Consider the following 20476-nt stretch of genomic DNA (forward strand, 5'->3'; position numbering starts at 1 on the left):
AGAGAGAGAGAGAGAGAGAGAGAGAGAGATTCTGATCTTATTTACATTCATGTAAACATATAATAACTCTTTTTTTTTCTTCAGTCAATTTTCTCTGAATTTTTACTAGTGTAAATACCCAATTCTGTATAAACAGCATGTTATGTTTTCATGAAGACAATAATATTGTCAGATAGTTATATTTATAAAGAAACACAGAATGAAATCATGATCAAAGGATAAATATGGACATTTAATTCTTAATGATTAATCCCCAACCTATCAGTTTACTCAGTGCACCTTTGAGCTCCTTGTTCCTCATGCTGTAGATGATCGGATTCATCATTGGTGGCAACACAGAATAGAGAACAGCCACCAAGAGATTCTGAACTGATGGAGAGCTGGAGTTGGGTTTCAGGTATGCAAAAGTGGCAGTACAAAGGAATAAGGAGACCACAATGAGGTGAGGCAGGCAGGTGGAGAAGGCTTTATGGCGTCCCTGCTCAGAGGGAATTCTCACCACTGTGGTGAAGATCTGAACATATGAAACAATTATGAAAACAAAGCAGCTTGAGCCTAAGCACACACTAAATATGAGAAACCCGACTTCACTGAGGTCTGAGTCAGAGCAGGCGAGCTTGAGGAGCTGGGGGATTTCACAGAAGAACTGATCCACCATGTTGCCTTGACAAAAGGATATTGCAAATGTTTTTCCAGTGTGCACTGCAGAGTAGGGAATAACACTAATCCAGGCACTGGCTGCCATTTGGACACAAGCTTTTCTGTTCATCACTGTCTCATAGTGCAGTGGTTGGCAGATGGCAACGTATCGATCATACGCCATGACGGTCAGTATGGCATAATCTGCTGCAGCAAAGAAGGCAAAGAGAAAGACTTGGGCAACGCATCCAGAATAAGAAATTGATCTGGTGTTCATGAGGGAATTGGCCATGGATTTGGGGATGGTGACAGAGATGGAGCCAAGGTCTAGGATGGACAGATTCATCAGGAAGAAGTACATGGGGGTGTGAAGGTGGCGGTCGAGGGTTATGGCTGTGATGATGAGAAGGTTCCCCAGCAGGGATATCAGGTAAAGCAGTAAAAACACCACAAAGTGTAAAATCTGCAGCTCCCGAATGTCAGAGAATCCTAGGAGAAGGAACTCGGTCACAGCTGTTTGGTTGGACATTTTCTTCCTCAGTACACTGTGTGATGTCTGTGGAGGAAATGAGAAGGACAATGATCAGGATTAGAGTGACAGAGAGACTGACCCTGTTTCTCCTTACCCTAATATCTCATTATATGAATGTCAAAGGTACACAGAACTCGTCACTTGAAATGATTATGTATTGCTAGTGCTCCTTGCTTTTGACAATTAATCAGTCATATTACCACACTAATGTAAATTGGATCAGCTCCTTTAAAGTCAATGAAGCTTTGTCACTTTACCCCATCTGAGGATTTGGCCCAAGGTGTGGTTTGATAAAATGCAGTGTGAAGGATGGAACAAAGCACACTCCAAACCCAACAGTTTTCTCAAAGAAGGTCCCTCTATTGCAGCCATCACCAAGCTCAGAGTTTGGTTATGAAATTAATAGATTAAAATGCCAACACAACCTGATTCCCACTTTGCAGAGCAATATGACATAGACTCCTGCAGCATCGTAAGTAGCAGCTTATCTGTAATTTTTCTACCCCAAGCTCTATGCCTAGACGGCTGGCTGCCTGCTTCCAAACTGATTTATGGCACCAACTCCCAGCTGCACTTTTGTCTGCGTGTAACAATGGACTAGCAGCATCCCGCCATCATCGCTGTGTTGTATCATTTACTCTGTGCAGTGCAGTGCAGTTGCTGTCAGGACGCCTGGGCTCTGTTCTTGTTTCTGCCAGTGACCTGCTGTGTGATCTTGGACAAGTCATTTCCCCTCTTTCTGCCTCTGTTCCCCACCCCCTTCTCTGCTGTGTCTGCTAGGACTGTAAGGGCTTTTGGAAAGAGGCTGTGGGGCAGATTTTCAAAGGTATTGGGGCACCTAGTGAGATTCTCAAAGCATCTAGGCCCCCAACATCCATTGAAATCAATGAATTGTGAGCTCCTAGGTGCTTCTGAAAATCCCACTATGGGCCGAAATATCTTTGGAAACATAGCCCCAGGCCTTGTTATGTGTAAGTTCTGCACACCCATTTACACCATATATACTCAGCCAGCAGCAGTATGGAGCTAGGCCAGGAGTTCAGGGTTCTACTCCCAGTTAGCTCCCGTATGTCCTTGAACAGGGTCAGGATAGACAGGCTTTGGCAGCTTGGTTCAACTCTAATCCAGGGTTAAAAGGGGCTAGTTTGTATTAAATGCACTCTGTGTGCTATCAACTTTACCAGTTATTCAATTGTTACCTTCTTGCAACTATCCCTTTGAAAGAGAAATCACACAGATGCAATAGAATAAATGGACTTGAAATTAAAACTTTACCAGAGAATATTAATGTTTCCCAACTTATTTAAAGTTTAAGGCTGCTTGGAAATTTTTAGCTGTGTCTTTTATAATGGAGATCATTTTTTCAGCTAAACAACAAATTTCAGAATCTGTCTGCTTTTCTCAAACATTTTGGGTTTAATGCGTAAAGAATCTGAAAACTCAAAAAAGAAACATTTTTGGTGTGATAAAAAAACATCCAGTTTTCAGTAGAAAGTTTTCATTTTCCAAAAATTTAAAAAAAAAATAGATTTTGCGGTTTCAGTGAAAAGTCAGCCTTTTCCTGAGAGGCGGAAAAATTCCTATCAGCAGTAGATAATTGATTAAACTGAGAGTAAAGTCTTAACGTGTTCATATTGTAATTCATATTTATCATCTGAATTTCCCCCTGTATGTTGATCCCCAAACATATTTAATTGAAATAACAAACTTACTGTGCTGATCTTTGTGGATTTTTTTCCCCAACATATGATGCATTCAATCATCCAGCACCAGGATTCTTTGGTCAATATCTATCTATACACCACCTAGAAGCTAAAGGAACAAGTATCTGAGCGTCTTTCACCCCTCACTCTGTGATTGAACTAGACTCAGACCTGCTGGTCTCTGCAGGAGATCTGTGTGTAGCTGGCTTTGATTTGCACTGGCATTAAAGGACCCATGCTGCAGGAAGGTGATTTATTCATGTCTATTTCCTAAGGGCTGGCAGGACTCACTCCCTGGAGCCCTGCACAGCTCAGCAGCAAAGGCCCAGAGGCAAGTGCATAGATGCCTTGGTGATAAAGCCAAAAGGGTCCTTCTTATCCTCTAATCTGATCCCCTGCCTAGCACAGGGCCTACAATCTCCCCCAGGGTTCCCTCATTCCAGCCCAGCTTCTGTGTTATCTGTTGGCCAGGATTACAAATGATTTAAGCATCTAATTAGATGGAGAAAGGCACTGATTGGGATTTATCAATGCTCCTATGTGAGCTAAGTGGCTAAATCCCATGGGCATTCAATAGGAGTTAGGTGCCTAAACTCTTGGTGCTTTGTAAATCCCAATAGGAACCTATCAGCTTCTTTAGGTGCCTAAACCCCTTTGTAATCCTGGCACTGCATCTATTTTGTTGACTTCCAAGGCCTGGGCTTCTCTGCAATTCCAGAAAATGACGGCAGGGATTTGCAAAAGAGCCTAAGGGAGTAACACATGTACATCTTGGGCTTCTAACTCCCTAAGACTCCCTTAAGAATTGCGACCTCAAATGATAGCAAGTAGAGCAGTCAGCAGTGGCTAGGGAAAGGAGGTCAAGACACCGGGAGCTCCTGTGATCTAAGCCTGACTATGCACTATGTTACCTCAGCTCTCTGTGTCTCAGTTTACCAAAACAATTAATCTGAGGGATATTATCTGATATGGGAATGTAACCCTTCTGCCCATCTAAGTTGGCAGCAACAAGGGCCGGGTTCTGTATCTAGGGGTTCCGTTTCAATAACGCAATGCAAAACNCTGTGCTGATCTTTGTGGATTTTTTTCCCCAACATATGATGCATTCAGTCATCCAGCACCAGGATTCTTTGGTCAATATCTATCTATATACCACCTAGAAGCTAAAGGAACAAGTATCTGAGCGTCTTTCACCCCTCACTCTGTGATTGAACTAGACTCAGACCTGCTGGTCTCTGCAGGAGATCTGTGTGTAGCTGGCTTTGATTTGCACTGGCATTAGAGGACCCATGCTGCAGGAAGGTATTTATTCATGTTATTTCCTAAGGGCTAGCAGGACTCACTCCCTGGAGCCCTGCACAGCTCAGCAGCAAAGGCCCAGAGGCAAGTGCATAGATGCCTTGGTGATAAAGCCAAAAGGGTCCTTCTTATCCTCTAATCTGATCCCCTGCCTAGCACAGGGCCTACAATCTCCCCCAGGGTTCCCTCATTCCAGCCCAGCTTCTGTGTTATCTGTTGGCCAGGATTACAAATGGATTTATCCATCTAATTAGATGTAGACAGGCACTGACTGGGATTTATCAAAGCTCCTATGTGAGCTAAGTGGCTAAATCCCATGGGCATTCAATGAGAGTTGGATGCCTAAACTGTTGGTGCTATTGTAAATCCCAATAGGCACCTATCAGCTTCTTTAGGTGCCTAAGCCCCTTTGTAATCCTGGCACTGCATCTATTTTGTTGACTTCCAAGGCCTGGGCTTCTCTGCAATTCCAGAAAATGACGGCAGGGATTTGCAAAAGAGCCTAAGGGAGTAACACATGTACATTTTGGGCTTCTAACTCCCTAAGACTCCCTTAAGAATTGCAACCTCAAATGATAGCAAATAGAGCAGTCAGCAGTGGCTAGGGAAAGGAGGTCAAGACACCAGGAGCTCCTGTGATCTACGCCTGACTATGCACTATATTATCTCAACTCTCTATGCCTCAGTTTACCAAAACACTTAATCTGAGGGATATTAACTGATACAGGAAGAACGATTCGTAAAGAATCATTTATTTAGAGGTGATCCATGATTCTGTTTTGTTTGAGCTTTTAATGAATTTTCACAGATCTGGGTGAAATATTTGTCAAGTTATTTTTTTCAAGCAGATTTTCCTTGTTTTCCACAGGAACATAGGAATTGCCAGAGACCAGTGCCTTGGGTCTGACTGGGGCCAGCCCCAGAGGATGCACCACCCACATCCTGGAGCAAAGGTTTGGAGAGTGGGGAGATCTGCCTCCAGGTCAGCAGCTGCAGCATTGTCTGCCTGAGTCTGCAGAGAGCCTGAGACAATGGCTCTAGTAGAGGGGAACTGCCCCAGACATCTCCATGGGGTTTGAACTCCCAGCCCCACTTCTCTGAGGACCCCAACAACCCCACCCCATCAGGGGGCTCAGTGTGGAGAGGGAGGGGAAGAGCACAGAAGTCCTGACCCCATCACCCAAGTAGATACACCCTGGCTGGGAATGTAAGGACTGGGTAGACCATGATTGCCTCTGCCTATCTGTGGGCACCTTGCTGATCCCAAGGAGTGGAGGACAGTCACCCACTGTCTCTTCTGGGATGGAGCAGGGGTCCCATGCCACTGTCCCACCCACCACTGACACTCCACGTGGGCACAGCCCTGAGAGTCAGCAGAGCTTTATATGACTAAATGTGCCTCTTTCCACAGGCTCATGGAACAGCCCTGCTCAGGGAAGTGACTCCTGGAGGGACCATAAGGGAGGTTCCCTGTGAGTTAGTGGCTGGTTGGAGACCTGTACCATAGCGATTTAATTAATTCTTTTATCGCATGTAACCTTGAAGATTCTCGTGATCCACGCCAATGACTCACCCTGCTGAGCTCTTTGTCTCAGCAATACCTTGTGGCAATGAGTTTCCCAGGTCAATGGACTTATGAGCTCTTCAGGAGAGCTTCTTGAACATTTTCTATCTAAACATTTTGTTTGTCAGAAAATGCTATTTCATCAAAACAAAAACTTTTCTCGGGAAAGGGTTGGATTCGATTAATCTTCTGGTTTAATCTTTTTTTTTTGTTGTTGTTAAAGGTGCAAAAAAGACACAAATGTCCTGTTCTGACATTTTCCAGCTCAAAATGTTTTTTTCATTTTGATATCTCATTTAATTTATACTAAAGAAAAGGTGAAAATCATTAAAAAGGTCAAAATCAAACAAAACTTTCCTCTGGAGCATAGGGCGCATTGCCAGGTGGGATCACCTGGGCATGCCTCAGCTGATCAGTTCCCTGCCTTGGACACTGGTGGCATCTCCGTCTCTCCCAGTCTTTGCCTGTGGCGACAGCGTAGTCTGCTGAGGACTGAACTGCTTTAATTTAACTAAAGTCTTTGGGCTCAAGATGGGGGTAACTGGGTGAAGTTAAATGGCCTGTGATACACACAAGGTCAGGAGAGATGATCGAATGGCCCCTTCTGGCCTTAAATTCTATGAAACTATGAAAATTATCAAAACAAAGTGTTTCCATTGATTGAATGTATTTATTTATTTTAAGATTATCTGTTAATCACTCAATGCTTAAATGTCCAGGGTAACAGTTCCCTCATCACCTAAGTTTTTGACTTTGAGCATAAGCAATGCCATCTCCTTCTAGGTGTTCGGACGTCTATCTCCCAGAGTGATCCACAAACCAGAGAAGTTACATATTCACCTGCATAGTGTTCATGAGGGGCCCAGTCTGGTAGGTGTGCTTAGAGGACACCTACCAGATCTGGTCCCATTCAGACCCTGTCTGTCAGAGGCAGAGGAAAGGTTGATGAACTTGAAAACTTGCCCCATCCATCAATATTAGATGGTCCAATAAAAGATATCACCTACCTTGTCTCTCTCAAAAAATGTGTTTAGCTGGTCGAAAATTTTGAGGGATTATTTTTCTTTGAAAAACTGCATTTTAATTAAAGTTAAAATATGAAAAAGTATTTTCAGAAATTGTGCAATTTTTTTTCAAAGGACAACAAAAAACTGGGGAAAAGCACATTTTTTGTGTTTCCTCCGATGCTACCCCTGTTTCTCTACGTTCAGCTCTTTTTATAAGGAAAATAAACAAATAATAATAATAATAAAAGGATTGAAATACCAAAACCAGAACATTTTCAGTTAAAATATTCATGAATTTTTTCAAAAATTGGAAAATCAGTTCTTTTTATATACTTAAATATTAAAATGTTTTTGAAAAATTTCAAAAATAATTATAACAAGTGTTTTCATTCCTGAACAACTCTATATTTGTAAAAATGAACGCTCTGAAAAGTGATTCAGTAAAAATGGCCTCTTCTTACTTAATACACAGATTTACTAACCATGTGTAGCCGAGTCAGATTTTCAGCAACAAATATAAATAAATAAATTGTAAATACTGTTACTCCTGTCAGCCCTTAAAAGACAGCACAGATCTGGGGAACTGGCTGGTGGCTATTCCTGACTGGCATATTGGCAGCACAATTGTGAACTGATTTTTCATCAGTGACTCCTTTGCGAAATGACAGAAAGCAGCAGGAGTGCACAGGGGTACATGTAGGCAGGGTGTGACGGAGACGGGGCAGCACAGGGGTACATGTAGGCAGGGTGTGAAGGAGAGGGGGCTGCACAGCTTAAAGCTTGGTATTTCCTGTAGAACGTTTGTTGCTGGTTATGACAGAGAAGTTGAGACACAGCTTCACACTCAGGTCCAGGCTGAACTCATGGAACATGTACGTAGGGAATTAAAGTTTAATTTGTAAACTGATGCAGTGTCCAAATGGCCCAGATAAAGTCATTTTACAAGCACATTTCAGAAAGTTGTACAATAGAACCTAGAAGCTGTCCTCAGTGAGCAGAGGGTGGGATGTCAAAGGAGTCTGATGGATCTGAATATTTTCCCTTCAATAGCCACTCATGATTTTTGTTGTTGTTTTGTTGTGTTGGTGCTTTACTTCCTATGAGCCCCAGTCCTGGACCAGGACTACATTGTGCAAGGTGCTGTATAAACACAGAACAAAAAGACCATCTCAGCCCCAAGGAGCTTAACTCCATGCCCTTCTGGAACTAGCTTAGGACCCAGTCGCATTGTCTCCTTTCCTCCTGCTCTAACCCCTTGATCACATTTCTCTCCCAGTGCCAGCGATAAAACTTACTGGAATTCCCTCAGACTGAGGCCACTCAAATGTTCATTTCTTTCCCTGCATCTCAAATACGTCCCTTGTGTCCACCCTGCCTGGCAGGGGAACTCCAGAGCAGGCTGAGTTTAGGTGGCTAAAATAAACATGTAACCGAACTGAACCACTCCAGGGATTTCTTAATGATTCCCCTTGTGGCAGACTCCCTAAATCTCCAAAGAGTCAGGTCCCTTCATCCTGCCAGGAAAGCTGAGGGAGATTTCAGAGAATCTTTCATCCTAGAGCCAGCCTTACCTCATGTATCAGATATTATATTAGAGGAAGATTTTGGGGGCTGTCTCATTTTTGGAACCAGGTCCACTTCCCCAGCCTCTCAGTACAGCAATGATCAACTCTGAGATGTGACTTCCCCAGGCTTTTCTTGCTCATTTGAAGGCAGCTGGCTATGAGGCCATGCACACGGCAGGTTATGCGAGGTATTGACTCTTGATTCCTAAACTGTGCAATGTGATATCAGGGATAGGCATTGTTATTGCCGGATAGGGGGATGCTCAGAGCCCATAGTGAGAAGGAAGGAGAGATCTGGTTGGGGAGATCACACTGAGCACTTGTACTGTTTTCTGTTTGAAAGGGTTTTACAGCTATTTGCGGAGCTGTCAGATAAAAAAAGTTTGGAGGATAATAGCCCACAGACCCATTCTTCTTCACCGGGGCCCAAACCCGCTCTCAGCAGCCCTGCCGTACTTGCTATGACTCTCTGAAACCTTCCCATGACTAGCTGTGTCCCCAGATTCTCCCACAGCAGAGAATCTGTGGAGCTCAGATCTCCAGGGTAGGTTAGAGCTGGAAAACAGACCCCAGGGAAGTGCCCAGATCGATGGATAAAACCATAGTGAGATTCCCACCATGGGTTTTGTTATTTCTTTCTCTTAGTATAGTCCAGGTTCTGTAGCTCTCCAGCAGCTGTGGATTGGAGTGGTCACTGCGCACTGAACTCAGGCATTGTGAATCCCAGGGAGTTTTTTAAGTGTCTGAAAGCCAAAGTCCCATTGTGAATCTAGCCATAAGGTCCTCAAGTGGTTAAAAGTGGCTTACTTCACACAGATCAAAGTGCAGTCCAGGCTAATCTAATGTGTCTGTTTCTTTGATTCTATTGGTTGTACTCCATAGAGATTTTTATGGGTCTGCTACAGGGCTTGGATCTAAGGGCTCTGTTCCTTCAGCGTGACCAGCTTTTACATGATGAGGTCATTAGTTCAATCCTCATGGATGTTCTACTAAAATTTCCTCAACTTATGCTCTCCACAAGCCTAGGGAATCTCTGAGGTGGGCTGAAAGATACCCTGGTGGGCAATGCCTCCATCTCCGTTGTCTTCATTCAAAGAGGTCTGCATAAGCACTGATATGACACCCAACATCATTGCCCCTGAGTGCCCCACAGTCCTGAAAACACTTAACCTCACCACACACCTGCAAAGTAGGGAAATTCTTGTTATCCCTGCTTTAGAAATGGGGAATTGAGGCAGGAAGGCTGGGATATTCAAAGCATCTGAGGGGTTCAGACATCAAACACCCTTTGAAGTTCTATGGGAATTGGGCACTTATCTTGCTCTCATTTGAAAATCCCAGTCTAAGAGGGGGTTTGAGTTACCCATGGTCACAGACAATTTCCATGTCAGGGCAGAAATGGAAACCATCACCCCACAGTCTTTGGCAAAAAAATGTCGGCAAATTGGGGATGGGGGAAATCTGTTGGGTTTTTTATTTTTACATTTTTTTCAATTTTTCATCAGAAAATGTCAATCAAAATGATTTTTTCTTTAATTTTGAATCAAAATTTTCTGTCAAAAGAAATGTCACTGTAAAAAAAGAGGTTTTGATGGAATCAAAATAGCTGATGGGAAAATGACTTTTTTTGATGAAAATGTGTGGATTTCCAAGACCAAAAAAAATCAAACTAAAATGAAACTTTTTCTTTCATTTGCATGTTTGTAGTGTTGTTGTAGCTTTGTTGGTCCCAGGATATAACAGAGGTAAGGTGGGAGAGGTAATATCTGACTGGACCAACATCTGCTGGTGAAAGAGACAAGCACTGTGGAACTTGGAGCTTGACGCTTTCACCAACAGAAATTGGTCAACTAAAAAAATATGACATCACCCACCTTAACATTCTCATTTCACTTGGTTTCCTTTCTTAATCTTCATATGGCAAATTGTGAGAGAAAGTGTTTTTTTCACTTTCTCACACTTTTAAAATTTCACTTCAAGAATTTTACAGTGAAAAATGTAAAGTACAGCAGTGAGAGACAAGGAGAAAAGAGACTGAAAATCCAAAACCTGATATTGAGCACCATAATTTGGCAGTTCTGTTAAACTAGGGCTGTAGGAAGGTGAAAGGGTGCTGTCATAACTATAAAGGGAAGGGTAACCGCTCTCCTGGGTACAGTACTATAAAATCCCTCCTGGCCAGAGACTCCAAAATCCTTTTACCTGTAAAGGGTTAAGAAGCTCAGGTAACCTGGCTGACACCTGACCCAAAGGACCAATAAGGGGACAAGATACTTTCAAATCTTGTGGGGGAGGGAAGGCTTTTGTTTGTGCTCTTTGTTTGGGAAGTTGTTCGCTCTTGGGACTGAGAGGGACCACACATCAATCCAGGTTCTCCAAATCTTTCTGAACAAGTCTCTCATATTTCAAACTTGTAAGTAAACAGCCAGGCAAGGCGTGTTAGTTTTCCTTTGTTTTCTCAACTTGTAAATGTACCTTTTGCTAGAGTGTTTATCTCTGTTTGCTGTACTTTGAACCTAAGGCTAGAGGGGGGTCCTCTGAGCTCTTTAAGTTTGATTACCCTGTAAAGTTATTTTCCCATCCTGATTTTACAAAGAGGATTTTTACCTTTTTCTTTAATTAAAAGCCTTCTTTTTAAGAACCTGATTGATTTTTCCTTGTTTTTAGATCCAAGGGGGTTGGATCTTGATCCACCAGGAGTTGGTGGGAGAAAGGAGGGGGATGGTTAATTTCTCCTTGTTTTAAGATCCAAGGGGTTTGGATCTGTATTCACCAGGGAATTGGTGAAGGTCTCTCAAGGCTACCCAGGGAAGGGAATTAGCTTTGGGATGGTGGCAGCGGACCAGATCTAAGCTGGTAGTTAAGCTTAGAAGTTTTCATGCAGGCCCCAACATTTGTACCCTAAAGTTCAAAGTGGGGAAGCAGCCTTGACAGGTGCTGTGATGAACAGGGGGTTATTTTGGTGAGTAGACTACTCTACTTCATTCCCAGGACTACAGGATGGAAGATCACAATGGGTTTGCTGAATCAGGGTCTAAAACAAGTCCAAAACAAAGTGTGTTTTGTAATGCGGATTAAAAATAGATTTAATATAAGTAACTTAAAGGGGGCGGGAATAATACAATTCATAATTATTGTTTTTTCTGTTCAGTTTCAAGGTATATTTTATGGACATTAAATGGATGAGCAGAACCTCACCACCACAGTGACTGAATTTGTTCTCTTGGGCCTCACTCAGAATCATCAACTGAAATATTTTCTCTTCATGGCTGGGAAACTTCATCATCATGATGATCGATGACCACAGGCTCCACACCCCTATGTACTTCCTGCTGGCCAACTTGGCTTTCATGGATGTCAGTGGATCATCGGTCAATGCTCCCAACTTGTTGTCGGGTATCCTCTCCGAGCGTAAAACTGTCCCAAGCAATGCATCCTCCAGATATTCTTTTTCCATTTGATCGGGGGCGCAATAGTGTTTTTTCTTGTGGGAATGGCTATCAATCGGTATGTGGCCATCTATAAACCACTGAAATACCTGACTATTATGAACCAGGGAGTGTGTGTGGGGCTAGTGGCACTGGCATGGTTGGGTGGATTGGCTCACTCTGCTGTTCAACTTGGACTTCTCCTCCAGTTTCCGTTCTGTGGGCCAAACATCCTGGACAACTTCTACTGTGATGTCCCACAGGTCATCAAACTGGCCTGCACTGACACCCATGTAGTCAAACTGCAGATGGTCTTCAACGGTGGAGTGATCCTCATCATATTATTCATTTGTCTGATAATTTCCTACACCATCATTTTAGTCAAGATCAGGACACGTGTCACGGAAGGGAAACGCAAGACTCTGTCCACCTGTGGAACCCAAATTGCTGTCGTGTGTGTAATATTTATACCCAGCATCTTCATCTACACTTCTCCCTTCAAGAAGTTCACCCTGGAGAAGGTGGCCTCAGTATTTTTCACTGTAGTCACCCAAATGCTGAACCCGATGATCTACATGCTGAGAAACGCTGAGATGAAAAAGGCCATCAGGAGACTGATGAGCAGAATCCTGTTCTCATGGAGGAAACTGAAGACATCGTTTACCTTTGAATGAACATTTCTGTTAGAAACCAGACCTCAGCACATCAGATGGCAAATATATTCACCATGTGAAATGCGTATCCCATCCAAGAGATCACATACTGCACACACCTGAAAAACTGTGTTCAAGAATAAATTACAGATCAAGGGCCACAACCTCCATTGACATCTATGGGGCAATGTGTTAAAAAGCACCAATACCTCCACTGGAGCCAGCGAAGCCCACCTGCTGTAAATCAATATAGCTGCATTGGAGTCAATAGGCCAAATCCCCAGCAGATATAAAGCTGCATAAATCCATTGGAGCCAATGTGCCAGGTGCCTCAGCTTATGAAAAACAGTTCAACTCACCGAAATGTTTTCTAACAGCTGAGGATTGGAACTTCAGCTATTTTTTTATCTATGAATACTGAAAACAAAATCATACAGATCATAGTCTCCTCAGGAGAAGGAAACAACTTTTTCATATATGTTGAAAAAAGTATGTATTATAAATTTTTCTTAATTGGCATGAGGGTTTTATCATAGAACAGTCCAACAGATGAATATAGTATTCTAGTATCATACGGCTCAGTCTTTTTACTCATCCACATGTTCTTGTTAGTTGCATTTCTCATAAGATTAGTTAGCAATATGAGTTAATTAATTCAATCTTTATGTTTCTATTTCTATTTCTAACTTCACAAGTTACACTTAAATTCTTTTTGGTTGCATTTTCTCAGAAACCTGACATAAAAGTGAACTTTTAAACTGAGCTCCTCTACCCTTTTTATCATGAAAAACATATAAGGTATCTTTTTTATTGAAATTAGAATATAAAGTGAAAAATATTATCATTCATATTCCAGAACTTTGTGGAGATAAAAATAAAAAGTATAAAATAAAAATAGAATTAATTTAGTCTTTGGGCTTTCCTTTTCTTCCCCCTGTTCTCCTTCTCTCTTTCTTTTTTAGCTAGAAAAAGGGGGAAAGTAAAAAAAAGAGAAAAATGGTACAGAAGTAGTAAAAAACAACAACAAAAGGAAACAAATCTGAAAAAGAAAAATCTAATCATTGTAGTTCAAAATGTAATGAATATTTATTTGTCTTTTTAAAAAAACAGTTTATATTCAAAACCTTTGACATGAAAATGTTTTCAAAATTTTTCAATAGTTTTGTGAAATGTTTTGATTTTCCCAATCAGCTTTATGTTTATAACTTGTTAGGAGTTAAATTGCTGTTCCATAGTGAAAACTAATTAATCAAGAAAAGGCCTCTTCTTGCTCAAGAGATCAACAATCCATGTGTATCAGAGACTTTCAAAGGAACTTGCACTCCTAAAACCTTAAGTGCTTTTGAAAGTCCATATTTATCTCCTGTAGTGATGGAGACCATATAATAAGCACCAAAACAAAAAATAATAGATAGAGAGTCTGGTAAAAAAGCATAGCTGGTGTCAAGTCCACAAGGTCAACCAATTTAGATTCCCTTTGGAAACATGGTAGGCAACTCTAAAGTGAAGGAGTTTTTCTGGAATTGGCAAGCCCGCAGCCTTACAAATTAGAACTCTATTTTTCTCTATTCTATCTACTCCAAGTTGTACAGATGGATCTATTCTACTAGTAGAGTTGGGTCTATTCTACTGTATTCTGAACTAGTACAGGATGGTCTATTCTAATTTATTCCATTCTATTCTAAACCAATACAAGAGGGTCTATTCTATTCTGTTCAAAGCACAAATAAGGATCTCATCACAGCTGATACTGAACTACCCAGTGAAATTAGGAAATAGAATATTTTAGTTGAGATCTTTATACCACTGACATAGTCAATTACCATATTTCTGTTGAGTTAGAATGCTGAAATTTGAGGACATTAATTGGCTGCTGAGGCCAAAATGAGATCAAATTTGAATTTGACTTTTCAGTCAGAGGTCGTCAAAAGCTCATCAGTATTTTCATCTCCCCTGGTTCTCTCCACTACATCCAACTCACTTCCTGGACCTGGCATAACCCCAAGAAATCTTGACTACTCCTCTCCAGCTCTAACCCTATGGTCAGGTTTATCTCCCGGATCCAAGAAGAGAACCCAGGGTCAGGAATCAGGGCCTGCAGCAGATCGAGTCTCCAGGCAGCCTCATCAGTACAGCTGGCCTGCAGCAGGGTGCCTGATTAGCCACCCCACCTGATTGGCTGCAGAGGCCAGCAGGCTGGCTCCTAAGCCAGCAGCTAGAGCAACTCACTAGCCTTGCCATACTCATGCTCCTCACTGAGCCTGCTTATGTGTTAACGTGTTCTTGCTGCTCCTGCCTCACACCCAGAGTCCTACCCCGGCCTTGAACCCCTCGTTGTCTGCTCACTCCAGTTCCTGCCCTCTGCTTTGCCCCCTGGCTTTGGCGCCGAACTACTGATGCTCGCCCCGATCACTAGGTGTCTGGCCTGCTCAGACCACTATGCTAGAACACCCTTGTCCCGGTGGGCTGACACCAGGAGACTTGGGATTTCCTTTCTTTGGAGGCCAGACAAATACCCAAGTCATCCCGTTTCCCAGGTATCCTCCTCATGTTGACCCAATAAGTCTTGGAGCTCTGGGGAAATTCCAGAAGACTGAAAGAAAGCTAATGTGGTGCCAATTTTTATAAAGGGTAAATGGGATGATCTGGGAAATTATAGGCCTGTCAGCCTGCCATTGATCCTGGGCAAGATAATTGAGTGGCTGATACTGGACTCAATTCATAAAGAATTAAAGGAGGGTAATATAATTAATGCAAATCAACCTGGGTTTATGGAAAAGAAATCCCATCAAACTAACTTGATATCTTTTTCTAAAGTGATTACAAGTTTGGTTGATACAGGTAATAATATTGACCTAATATACTTAGTCTTCTCTAAGGCGTTTGACTTGGTACCTCACAACATTTTGATTAAAAAACAAGTACGATATAAAATTAGCATGGCACATGGTAAATGGATTAAAAACTGGCTAAGTGAAAGGCCTCAAAATGTAACTGTAAATGGGGAATTGTCATTGAGCAGGTGTGTTTCCATTGCAGTCCCACAGGGAACAATTCTGGGGTTGACACTATTTAATATTTTTATTAATGCCCTGAAAGGAAAGATAAAATCATCACTGATAAAATTTGCAGATGACCCAAAATTTTGGGGAGTGGTAAATAATGAAGGGGACAGGTCACTGATTCAGAGCAATCTGGATTGCTTGGTAAACTGGGCACAAGCAAATAATATGCATTTTAGCACAGGCAAAATGTAAATGTATATATCAAGGAATAAAGAATGTAGGCTGCACTTAAAGGATGAGGGAGTCTATCCTGGGAAGCAGGGACTCTGAAAAGGATTTGGGGGTCATGGTGGATAATGAGCAGAACATAAGAGACTAGTGTGACACTCTGGCCAAAATAGCTAATGCGATCCTGGGATGGATAAACAGGGGAACCCAAAGCACTTATGCAACCACTGCTGGAATAGAGAGTCCAGTTTTGGTGCCACAATTGAGGAAAGATGTTAAAAAATTTGGAGATGGTTCAGAGGAGAGCCACTAGCATGATTAAAGGATTTTAAAATGTACCTCATAGTGATAACCCAAAGAGCTCTGTCCATTCAGTTTAAGAAGGAGAAGGATAAGGGGTGACTTGATTTCAGACTACATAAGTATCTACACGGGGAACAAATATTTAATAATGGGCTCTTCAATGCAGCTGAAAAAGGTCTTATATGATTAAGTGTCTGAAAGTTGAAGCTAGACAAATTCAGACTGAAAATAAGGTGTAAAATTTTAACTGTGAGCGTTATTAATCCTTGGGATAATTTACGTGCTGTAAGAATTATTTTGGGGACGTTGTCTGGGCTGTGTTATACAGGAAGTCAGGCTAGATGATCACAATGGTATCCTCTGGCCTTGGAATCTAGGAGTCTCTGAACTCCAGTAAACTCTGTAAATTTCCAAAGACTATTGAGTTTGGTTGGCTAATGATAAACATGAAGCAAATGAAACACTGCATGAACTTATTAATGATTGCCCTTGTGACAGAATCCCCAAAGCTGTGAAGTAGCATCTTCTTGATCAGGCCCGGATGAAGCTCAGGGGGATTTCAGGGAGTGTTTGATGTTAGTGGCAGCCTTAGCGCATGGGTCAGATATGGTATAAGGGGAAGATTTCTCGGGCTGTCTCCTTTTAGGAATAAGATTCCCTTCCCCTACCTGTTCGGAGAGCAATGATCAGCCTTAAAATGTGACTTCCCCAGCCATCCTCAATCATTAAGAGGCAGCCGGATCTGATATCACCAACACAGCAGGTTGCATGAGGTAGTGACTGTTTTTGTACATAATCTGCAAAGTATTACTAGCCATAGGCTTTGTTACTGCTGTGGGGAAGAAGTCGGTGGGAGGCTTTTCAAAATAGGCTTGGGTTTTAGAGAAGTCTAAGTGAGTTAGGAGGAGATCAGCCCACTGAGCCTTTACTACCAAAGCTATCTGAGACCTTTGTAAGACTAGCTCTGTCTGACAAGGCTTCTCCTTAGGCAACGGTTCTATGCTGGTCTGATCTGAAAGCCATTATCTCTGGGGCTGGCTGGAGCTCGGAAGTTAAAACCTGAAAAAGCCAAGGGAAGTGCCCATATCTGCTTATGAAACCTAAATGAGATTCCCTGCACCTAACTCCCTTATTCTACTTTGACAATCCTAAACTGAGAAGCGATATGAGTTATGGAAGGTCCCAGAAGGTGTCCATGGTAGGGCAGAAATTGAACCCAACTCCCCAGAATCCACAGCCAGTGATTTGCCCATAAAGCCATTCTCCCCCTCTCTGCCCAGCACAGAGCACTGTCATTTAAGAATGAGATATTTAGGGCTGGTTGATATTTTTTGCCATAAAAAAAGAGGTTTCCTCAAAACCTAAATTTTGGGGAGGAAAATCAAGTTTCCCATTTTTTTATCAGAATATTGGAAATGGACATTTCATTTCTTTCTTTTTCATGTGCAAGAAAAGTGAGAGAAAGTGTTCCTCAGCCCACGCACACCCTTTTTTTCACACATTTTCCTCTCCTTTCAGCCTTTGGAGAAAGTGAGGTAAAGTAAAAAATAGAGGGAGATTGAAAGTTGCATGGCCTAGGAGAAAGAGCACCAAACTGGAACTCAGAAAAGCTGTTCTCATTCTGGCTCTGGAAGTTAAGTTTTCCCATCTGTAAAACTGAAATCAGGATAATGAACTCTGCTGTAAGGTGCTTTGAAATCTATGGATAAAATGTGCTATAAAGAGGTAAGTGCTATTAAAATTGAAAAGCATTAGTTTTATTTCCCCAAAAAGGAAACAGTCAAAATTTCGCATAGAATTTTATATTTGAAAATAATGTGTTTAAAATTGCTATGAAAAGTTGGATTTGAATTTCATTTTCTTTGCTTTAGAAATGTAACCATGACTTTTTAAAAACAAAACTAAAAATCAAACATTTGTCTGATGTTTTTTGTTTAATAAAATTAGTTTTTCAATCTGCTCTAGGGATTTTCAAAAATACTAATGTGAGTTGAGCGTCCATAATGCCATGGCAGCTTTGAATATTTCATTGTAGATGAATACCTGCAAATCTTTACGTGTTCACAGTTTTCCAATGGAGAGGTCTAAAGTTTAGCACTAGAATACATGTGTACCAAACTACGGTGATGTGATTTTTCAGAGATGTTGAGCAAAAGCTATTCCTGCTAAAGCCAATCAGACTTAATTCCTTCTCTTTATGTAGCCACTCTAAGGGGTCAAAGACCATTGTTTTGTTAAGGCGGGATAGAGGAATTCAGTACCTCTGATGGGGTAGAGAACCCCAAGCTATCTGTCTCTCTCTCTCTTTCACCTAAAAAGGCCAGCACCTTTGGGCCTCTGGGAGAGATCCTGACCACGGTAAGAGTCAGTCACCATCTTGCTGGAAGACAGTGGGTGAGAAAGGCCAACTCAAGCAAAGCTTTGAACCAAAACTTGCTGGATAAATCTTAAGACTTTTAGCTGCGTGTTTGCACTTTTATTTGCTAGTAACCATTTCTAACTTTGTCTCTTATACTTGAATTCACTAAAAATCCTGTCTTCTTTTTTTTATAAATTGGTTTCATTTTGTAATCTAAACCAATCCAATGCTGTATTTCAACTGAACTGTTTGGTAACTCCAATTAAACTAGCAAACTATTGAATATTGACTCTGTACAGAAGCAATGAAACTTTAATAGCTGAACTGTCGAGGAGAGGGCAGGACAGTGCAGAACACAGGTTTTTGGTAAAATTCAGGACTGGGAGAATGCTGGGGTTACCTGCAAATAGTAATCAAGGCTGGTGGAAGCCAGGGTGTGACTGGTATGTTGTTGATAGACACCCCTGATGAGAACCTCTGGTCTGTGAATACATCCACTTTGTGAATCTGCCTTCTTCCCAACCCTGAGCCTCTAGGCCACATGAGGAATCTGGGGCCCGTGTGAGTTGTGCACTATCAGGGCTTCAGGAAGATGAATGGAGACAGTTGTTAGCAGGGGGCATTTTGAGTGTGTAGGTTGCTCCTGTTCACTCCCAAAGACCCCAAATTGGATATGATCACTGGTGGAGCTCAGACGTTCTGCTGAAGCAGGGGTACTCACCATTGGGGCTGAGTACGCAGTCTGGAATTTGGTAAACAAAGAAAATTTCCAAGCAAGTGTATCAGTTAACATGGAGTTAATATTCTTTTAATAACAGTAATGTATTGGGATCACATCACATTTATTATCATCACTGTTCCTTCTTCAGGCATATTTTGAGGTTAATAAATGGAGAAGAAGAACTTCACCACCCCAGTGACAGAATTTGTCCTCATGGGCCTCACTCAGAGACCTGAGCTGCAGCCGTTCCTTTATGTGACTTTCTTAATAGTCTACATAAACACCTGGCTGGGAAACTTCATCATCATCACCACTGTGATCTCTGACTACCAGCTCCACACCTCCATGTATATCCTGCTGGCCAACTTGGCTTTCCTAGACATCAGCGAATCATCAGTCAGTACTCCAAAATTACTCTCAGATCTCCTCTCACAGCATAAAACCATCTCATTCAATGAGTGCATCCTTCAGATGTTTTTCTTCCACTTCTTTGCTGGCGCTATGGGGTTTTGCCTTGTGGGGATGGCGGTCGATCGGTACATGGCCATCTATAAACCACTGCAGTACTTGACTATCATGAACCAGGGTGTATGCATGAGGATAGTGGCATTGGCATGGCTGGTTGGATTGGCTCACTCTGCTCTTCAGACTGGACTGCTCCTCCAGTTACCGTTCTGTGGTCCAAACATCCTGGACAATTTCTACTGTGATGTCCCACAAGTCATCAAACTGGCCTGCACCGACACTCACTTGGCTGAAATGCAGATGAACTTCAACAGTGGGGTACTGATCATAATAATGTTCATCATTCTGCTTATTTCTTACACCGCCATCTTAATCAAGATCAGGACACATGTCACGGAAGGGAAACGCAAGGCTCTGTCCACCTGTGGAACCCAGATCACTGTGATGTGTTTGCAATTCATACCCAGCATCTTCATCTATGCCTGGCCCGTCAAGCAGTTCACCCTGCATAAGGTGGTCTCAGTCATTTACTCTGTAATCACCCCAATGCTGAACCCGATGGTCTACACCCTGAGAAATGCCGAGATGAAGAAGGCCATCAGGAGACTATTGAACAAAATGCTGTTCTCACGGAGGGAAAGACAGACATAGTTTATCTCTCAATGTCCATTTGTGTTAAAAACCTGATCTCACTCATATATCAGAGATCAGATATATGTGGCACGTGAAATGTGTGTGTGGTCAAATAAGATCAAATCCTGCCCACTCATGAGAATCTCAGTTCACAAATGCGTAATAGATGGAAAGCCAGAACCTCCATATAAGGAAGAAAAGCAGTCAGAGGAAATAAGACGTAGCTCCAGATCGGTAAATAGTCCAGATCCCCAGCTGGAGGAAATGGGGGCATCTCACTAAATGGTTTCCACCAGCTGGGGCTTTGACACTGAGAACTGCTGGTCAAAATTATTCTAAGAATGATTTCAACTAATGAGGAATCCATGAAAA

At 42.0% G+C, this 20476-nt stretch overlaps 2 protein-coding genes and 1 pseudogene across 2 annotated transcripts; 2 read left to right on the forward strand and 1 right to left on the reverse strand.

Annotated features, from left to right (window-relative positions):
- Positions 1–232: 232 nt before the first annotated feature.
- Positions 233–1168, reverse strand: LOC117887673 (olfactory receptor 14A16-like). Its single transcript, XM_034790354.1, has one exon. It carries the CDS (start codon positions 1166–1168, stop codon positions 233–235), a length of 936 nt encoding a protein of 311 aa, XP_034646245.1.
- A 10319-nt stretch (positions 1169–11487) lies between these two features.
- On the forward strand, positions 11488–12411 carry LOC117887084 (annotated as a pseudogene).
- A 6763-nt stretch (positions 12412–19174) lies between these two features.
- Positions 19175–20122, forward strand: LOC117887528 (olfactory receptor 4D1-like). Its single transcript, XM_034790183.1, has one exon. The coding sequence runs from the start codon at positions 19175–19177 to the stop codon at positions 20120–20122; it is 948 nt and encodes a 315-aa protein (XP_034646074.1).
- Positions 20123–20476: the final 354 nt, after the last annotated feature.

This window comes from Trachemys scripta, chromosome 14 (genome assembly GCF_013100865.1).
Source record: "Trachemys scripta elegans isolate TJP31775 chromosome 14, CAS_Tse_1.0, whole genome shotgun sequence".
In the NCBI taxonomy this organism is placed as follows: domain Eukaryota; kingdom Metazoa; phylum Chordata; order Testudines; family Emydidae; genus Trachemys; species Trachemys scripta.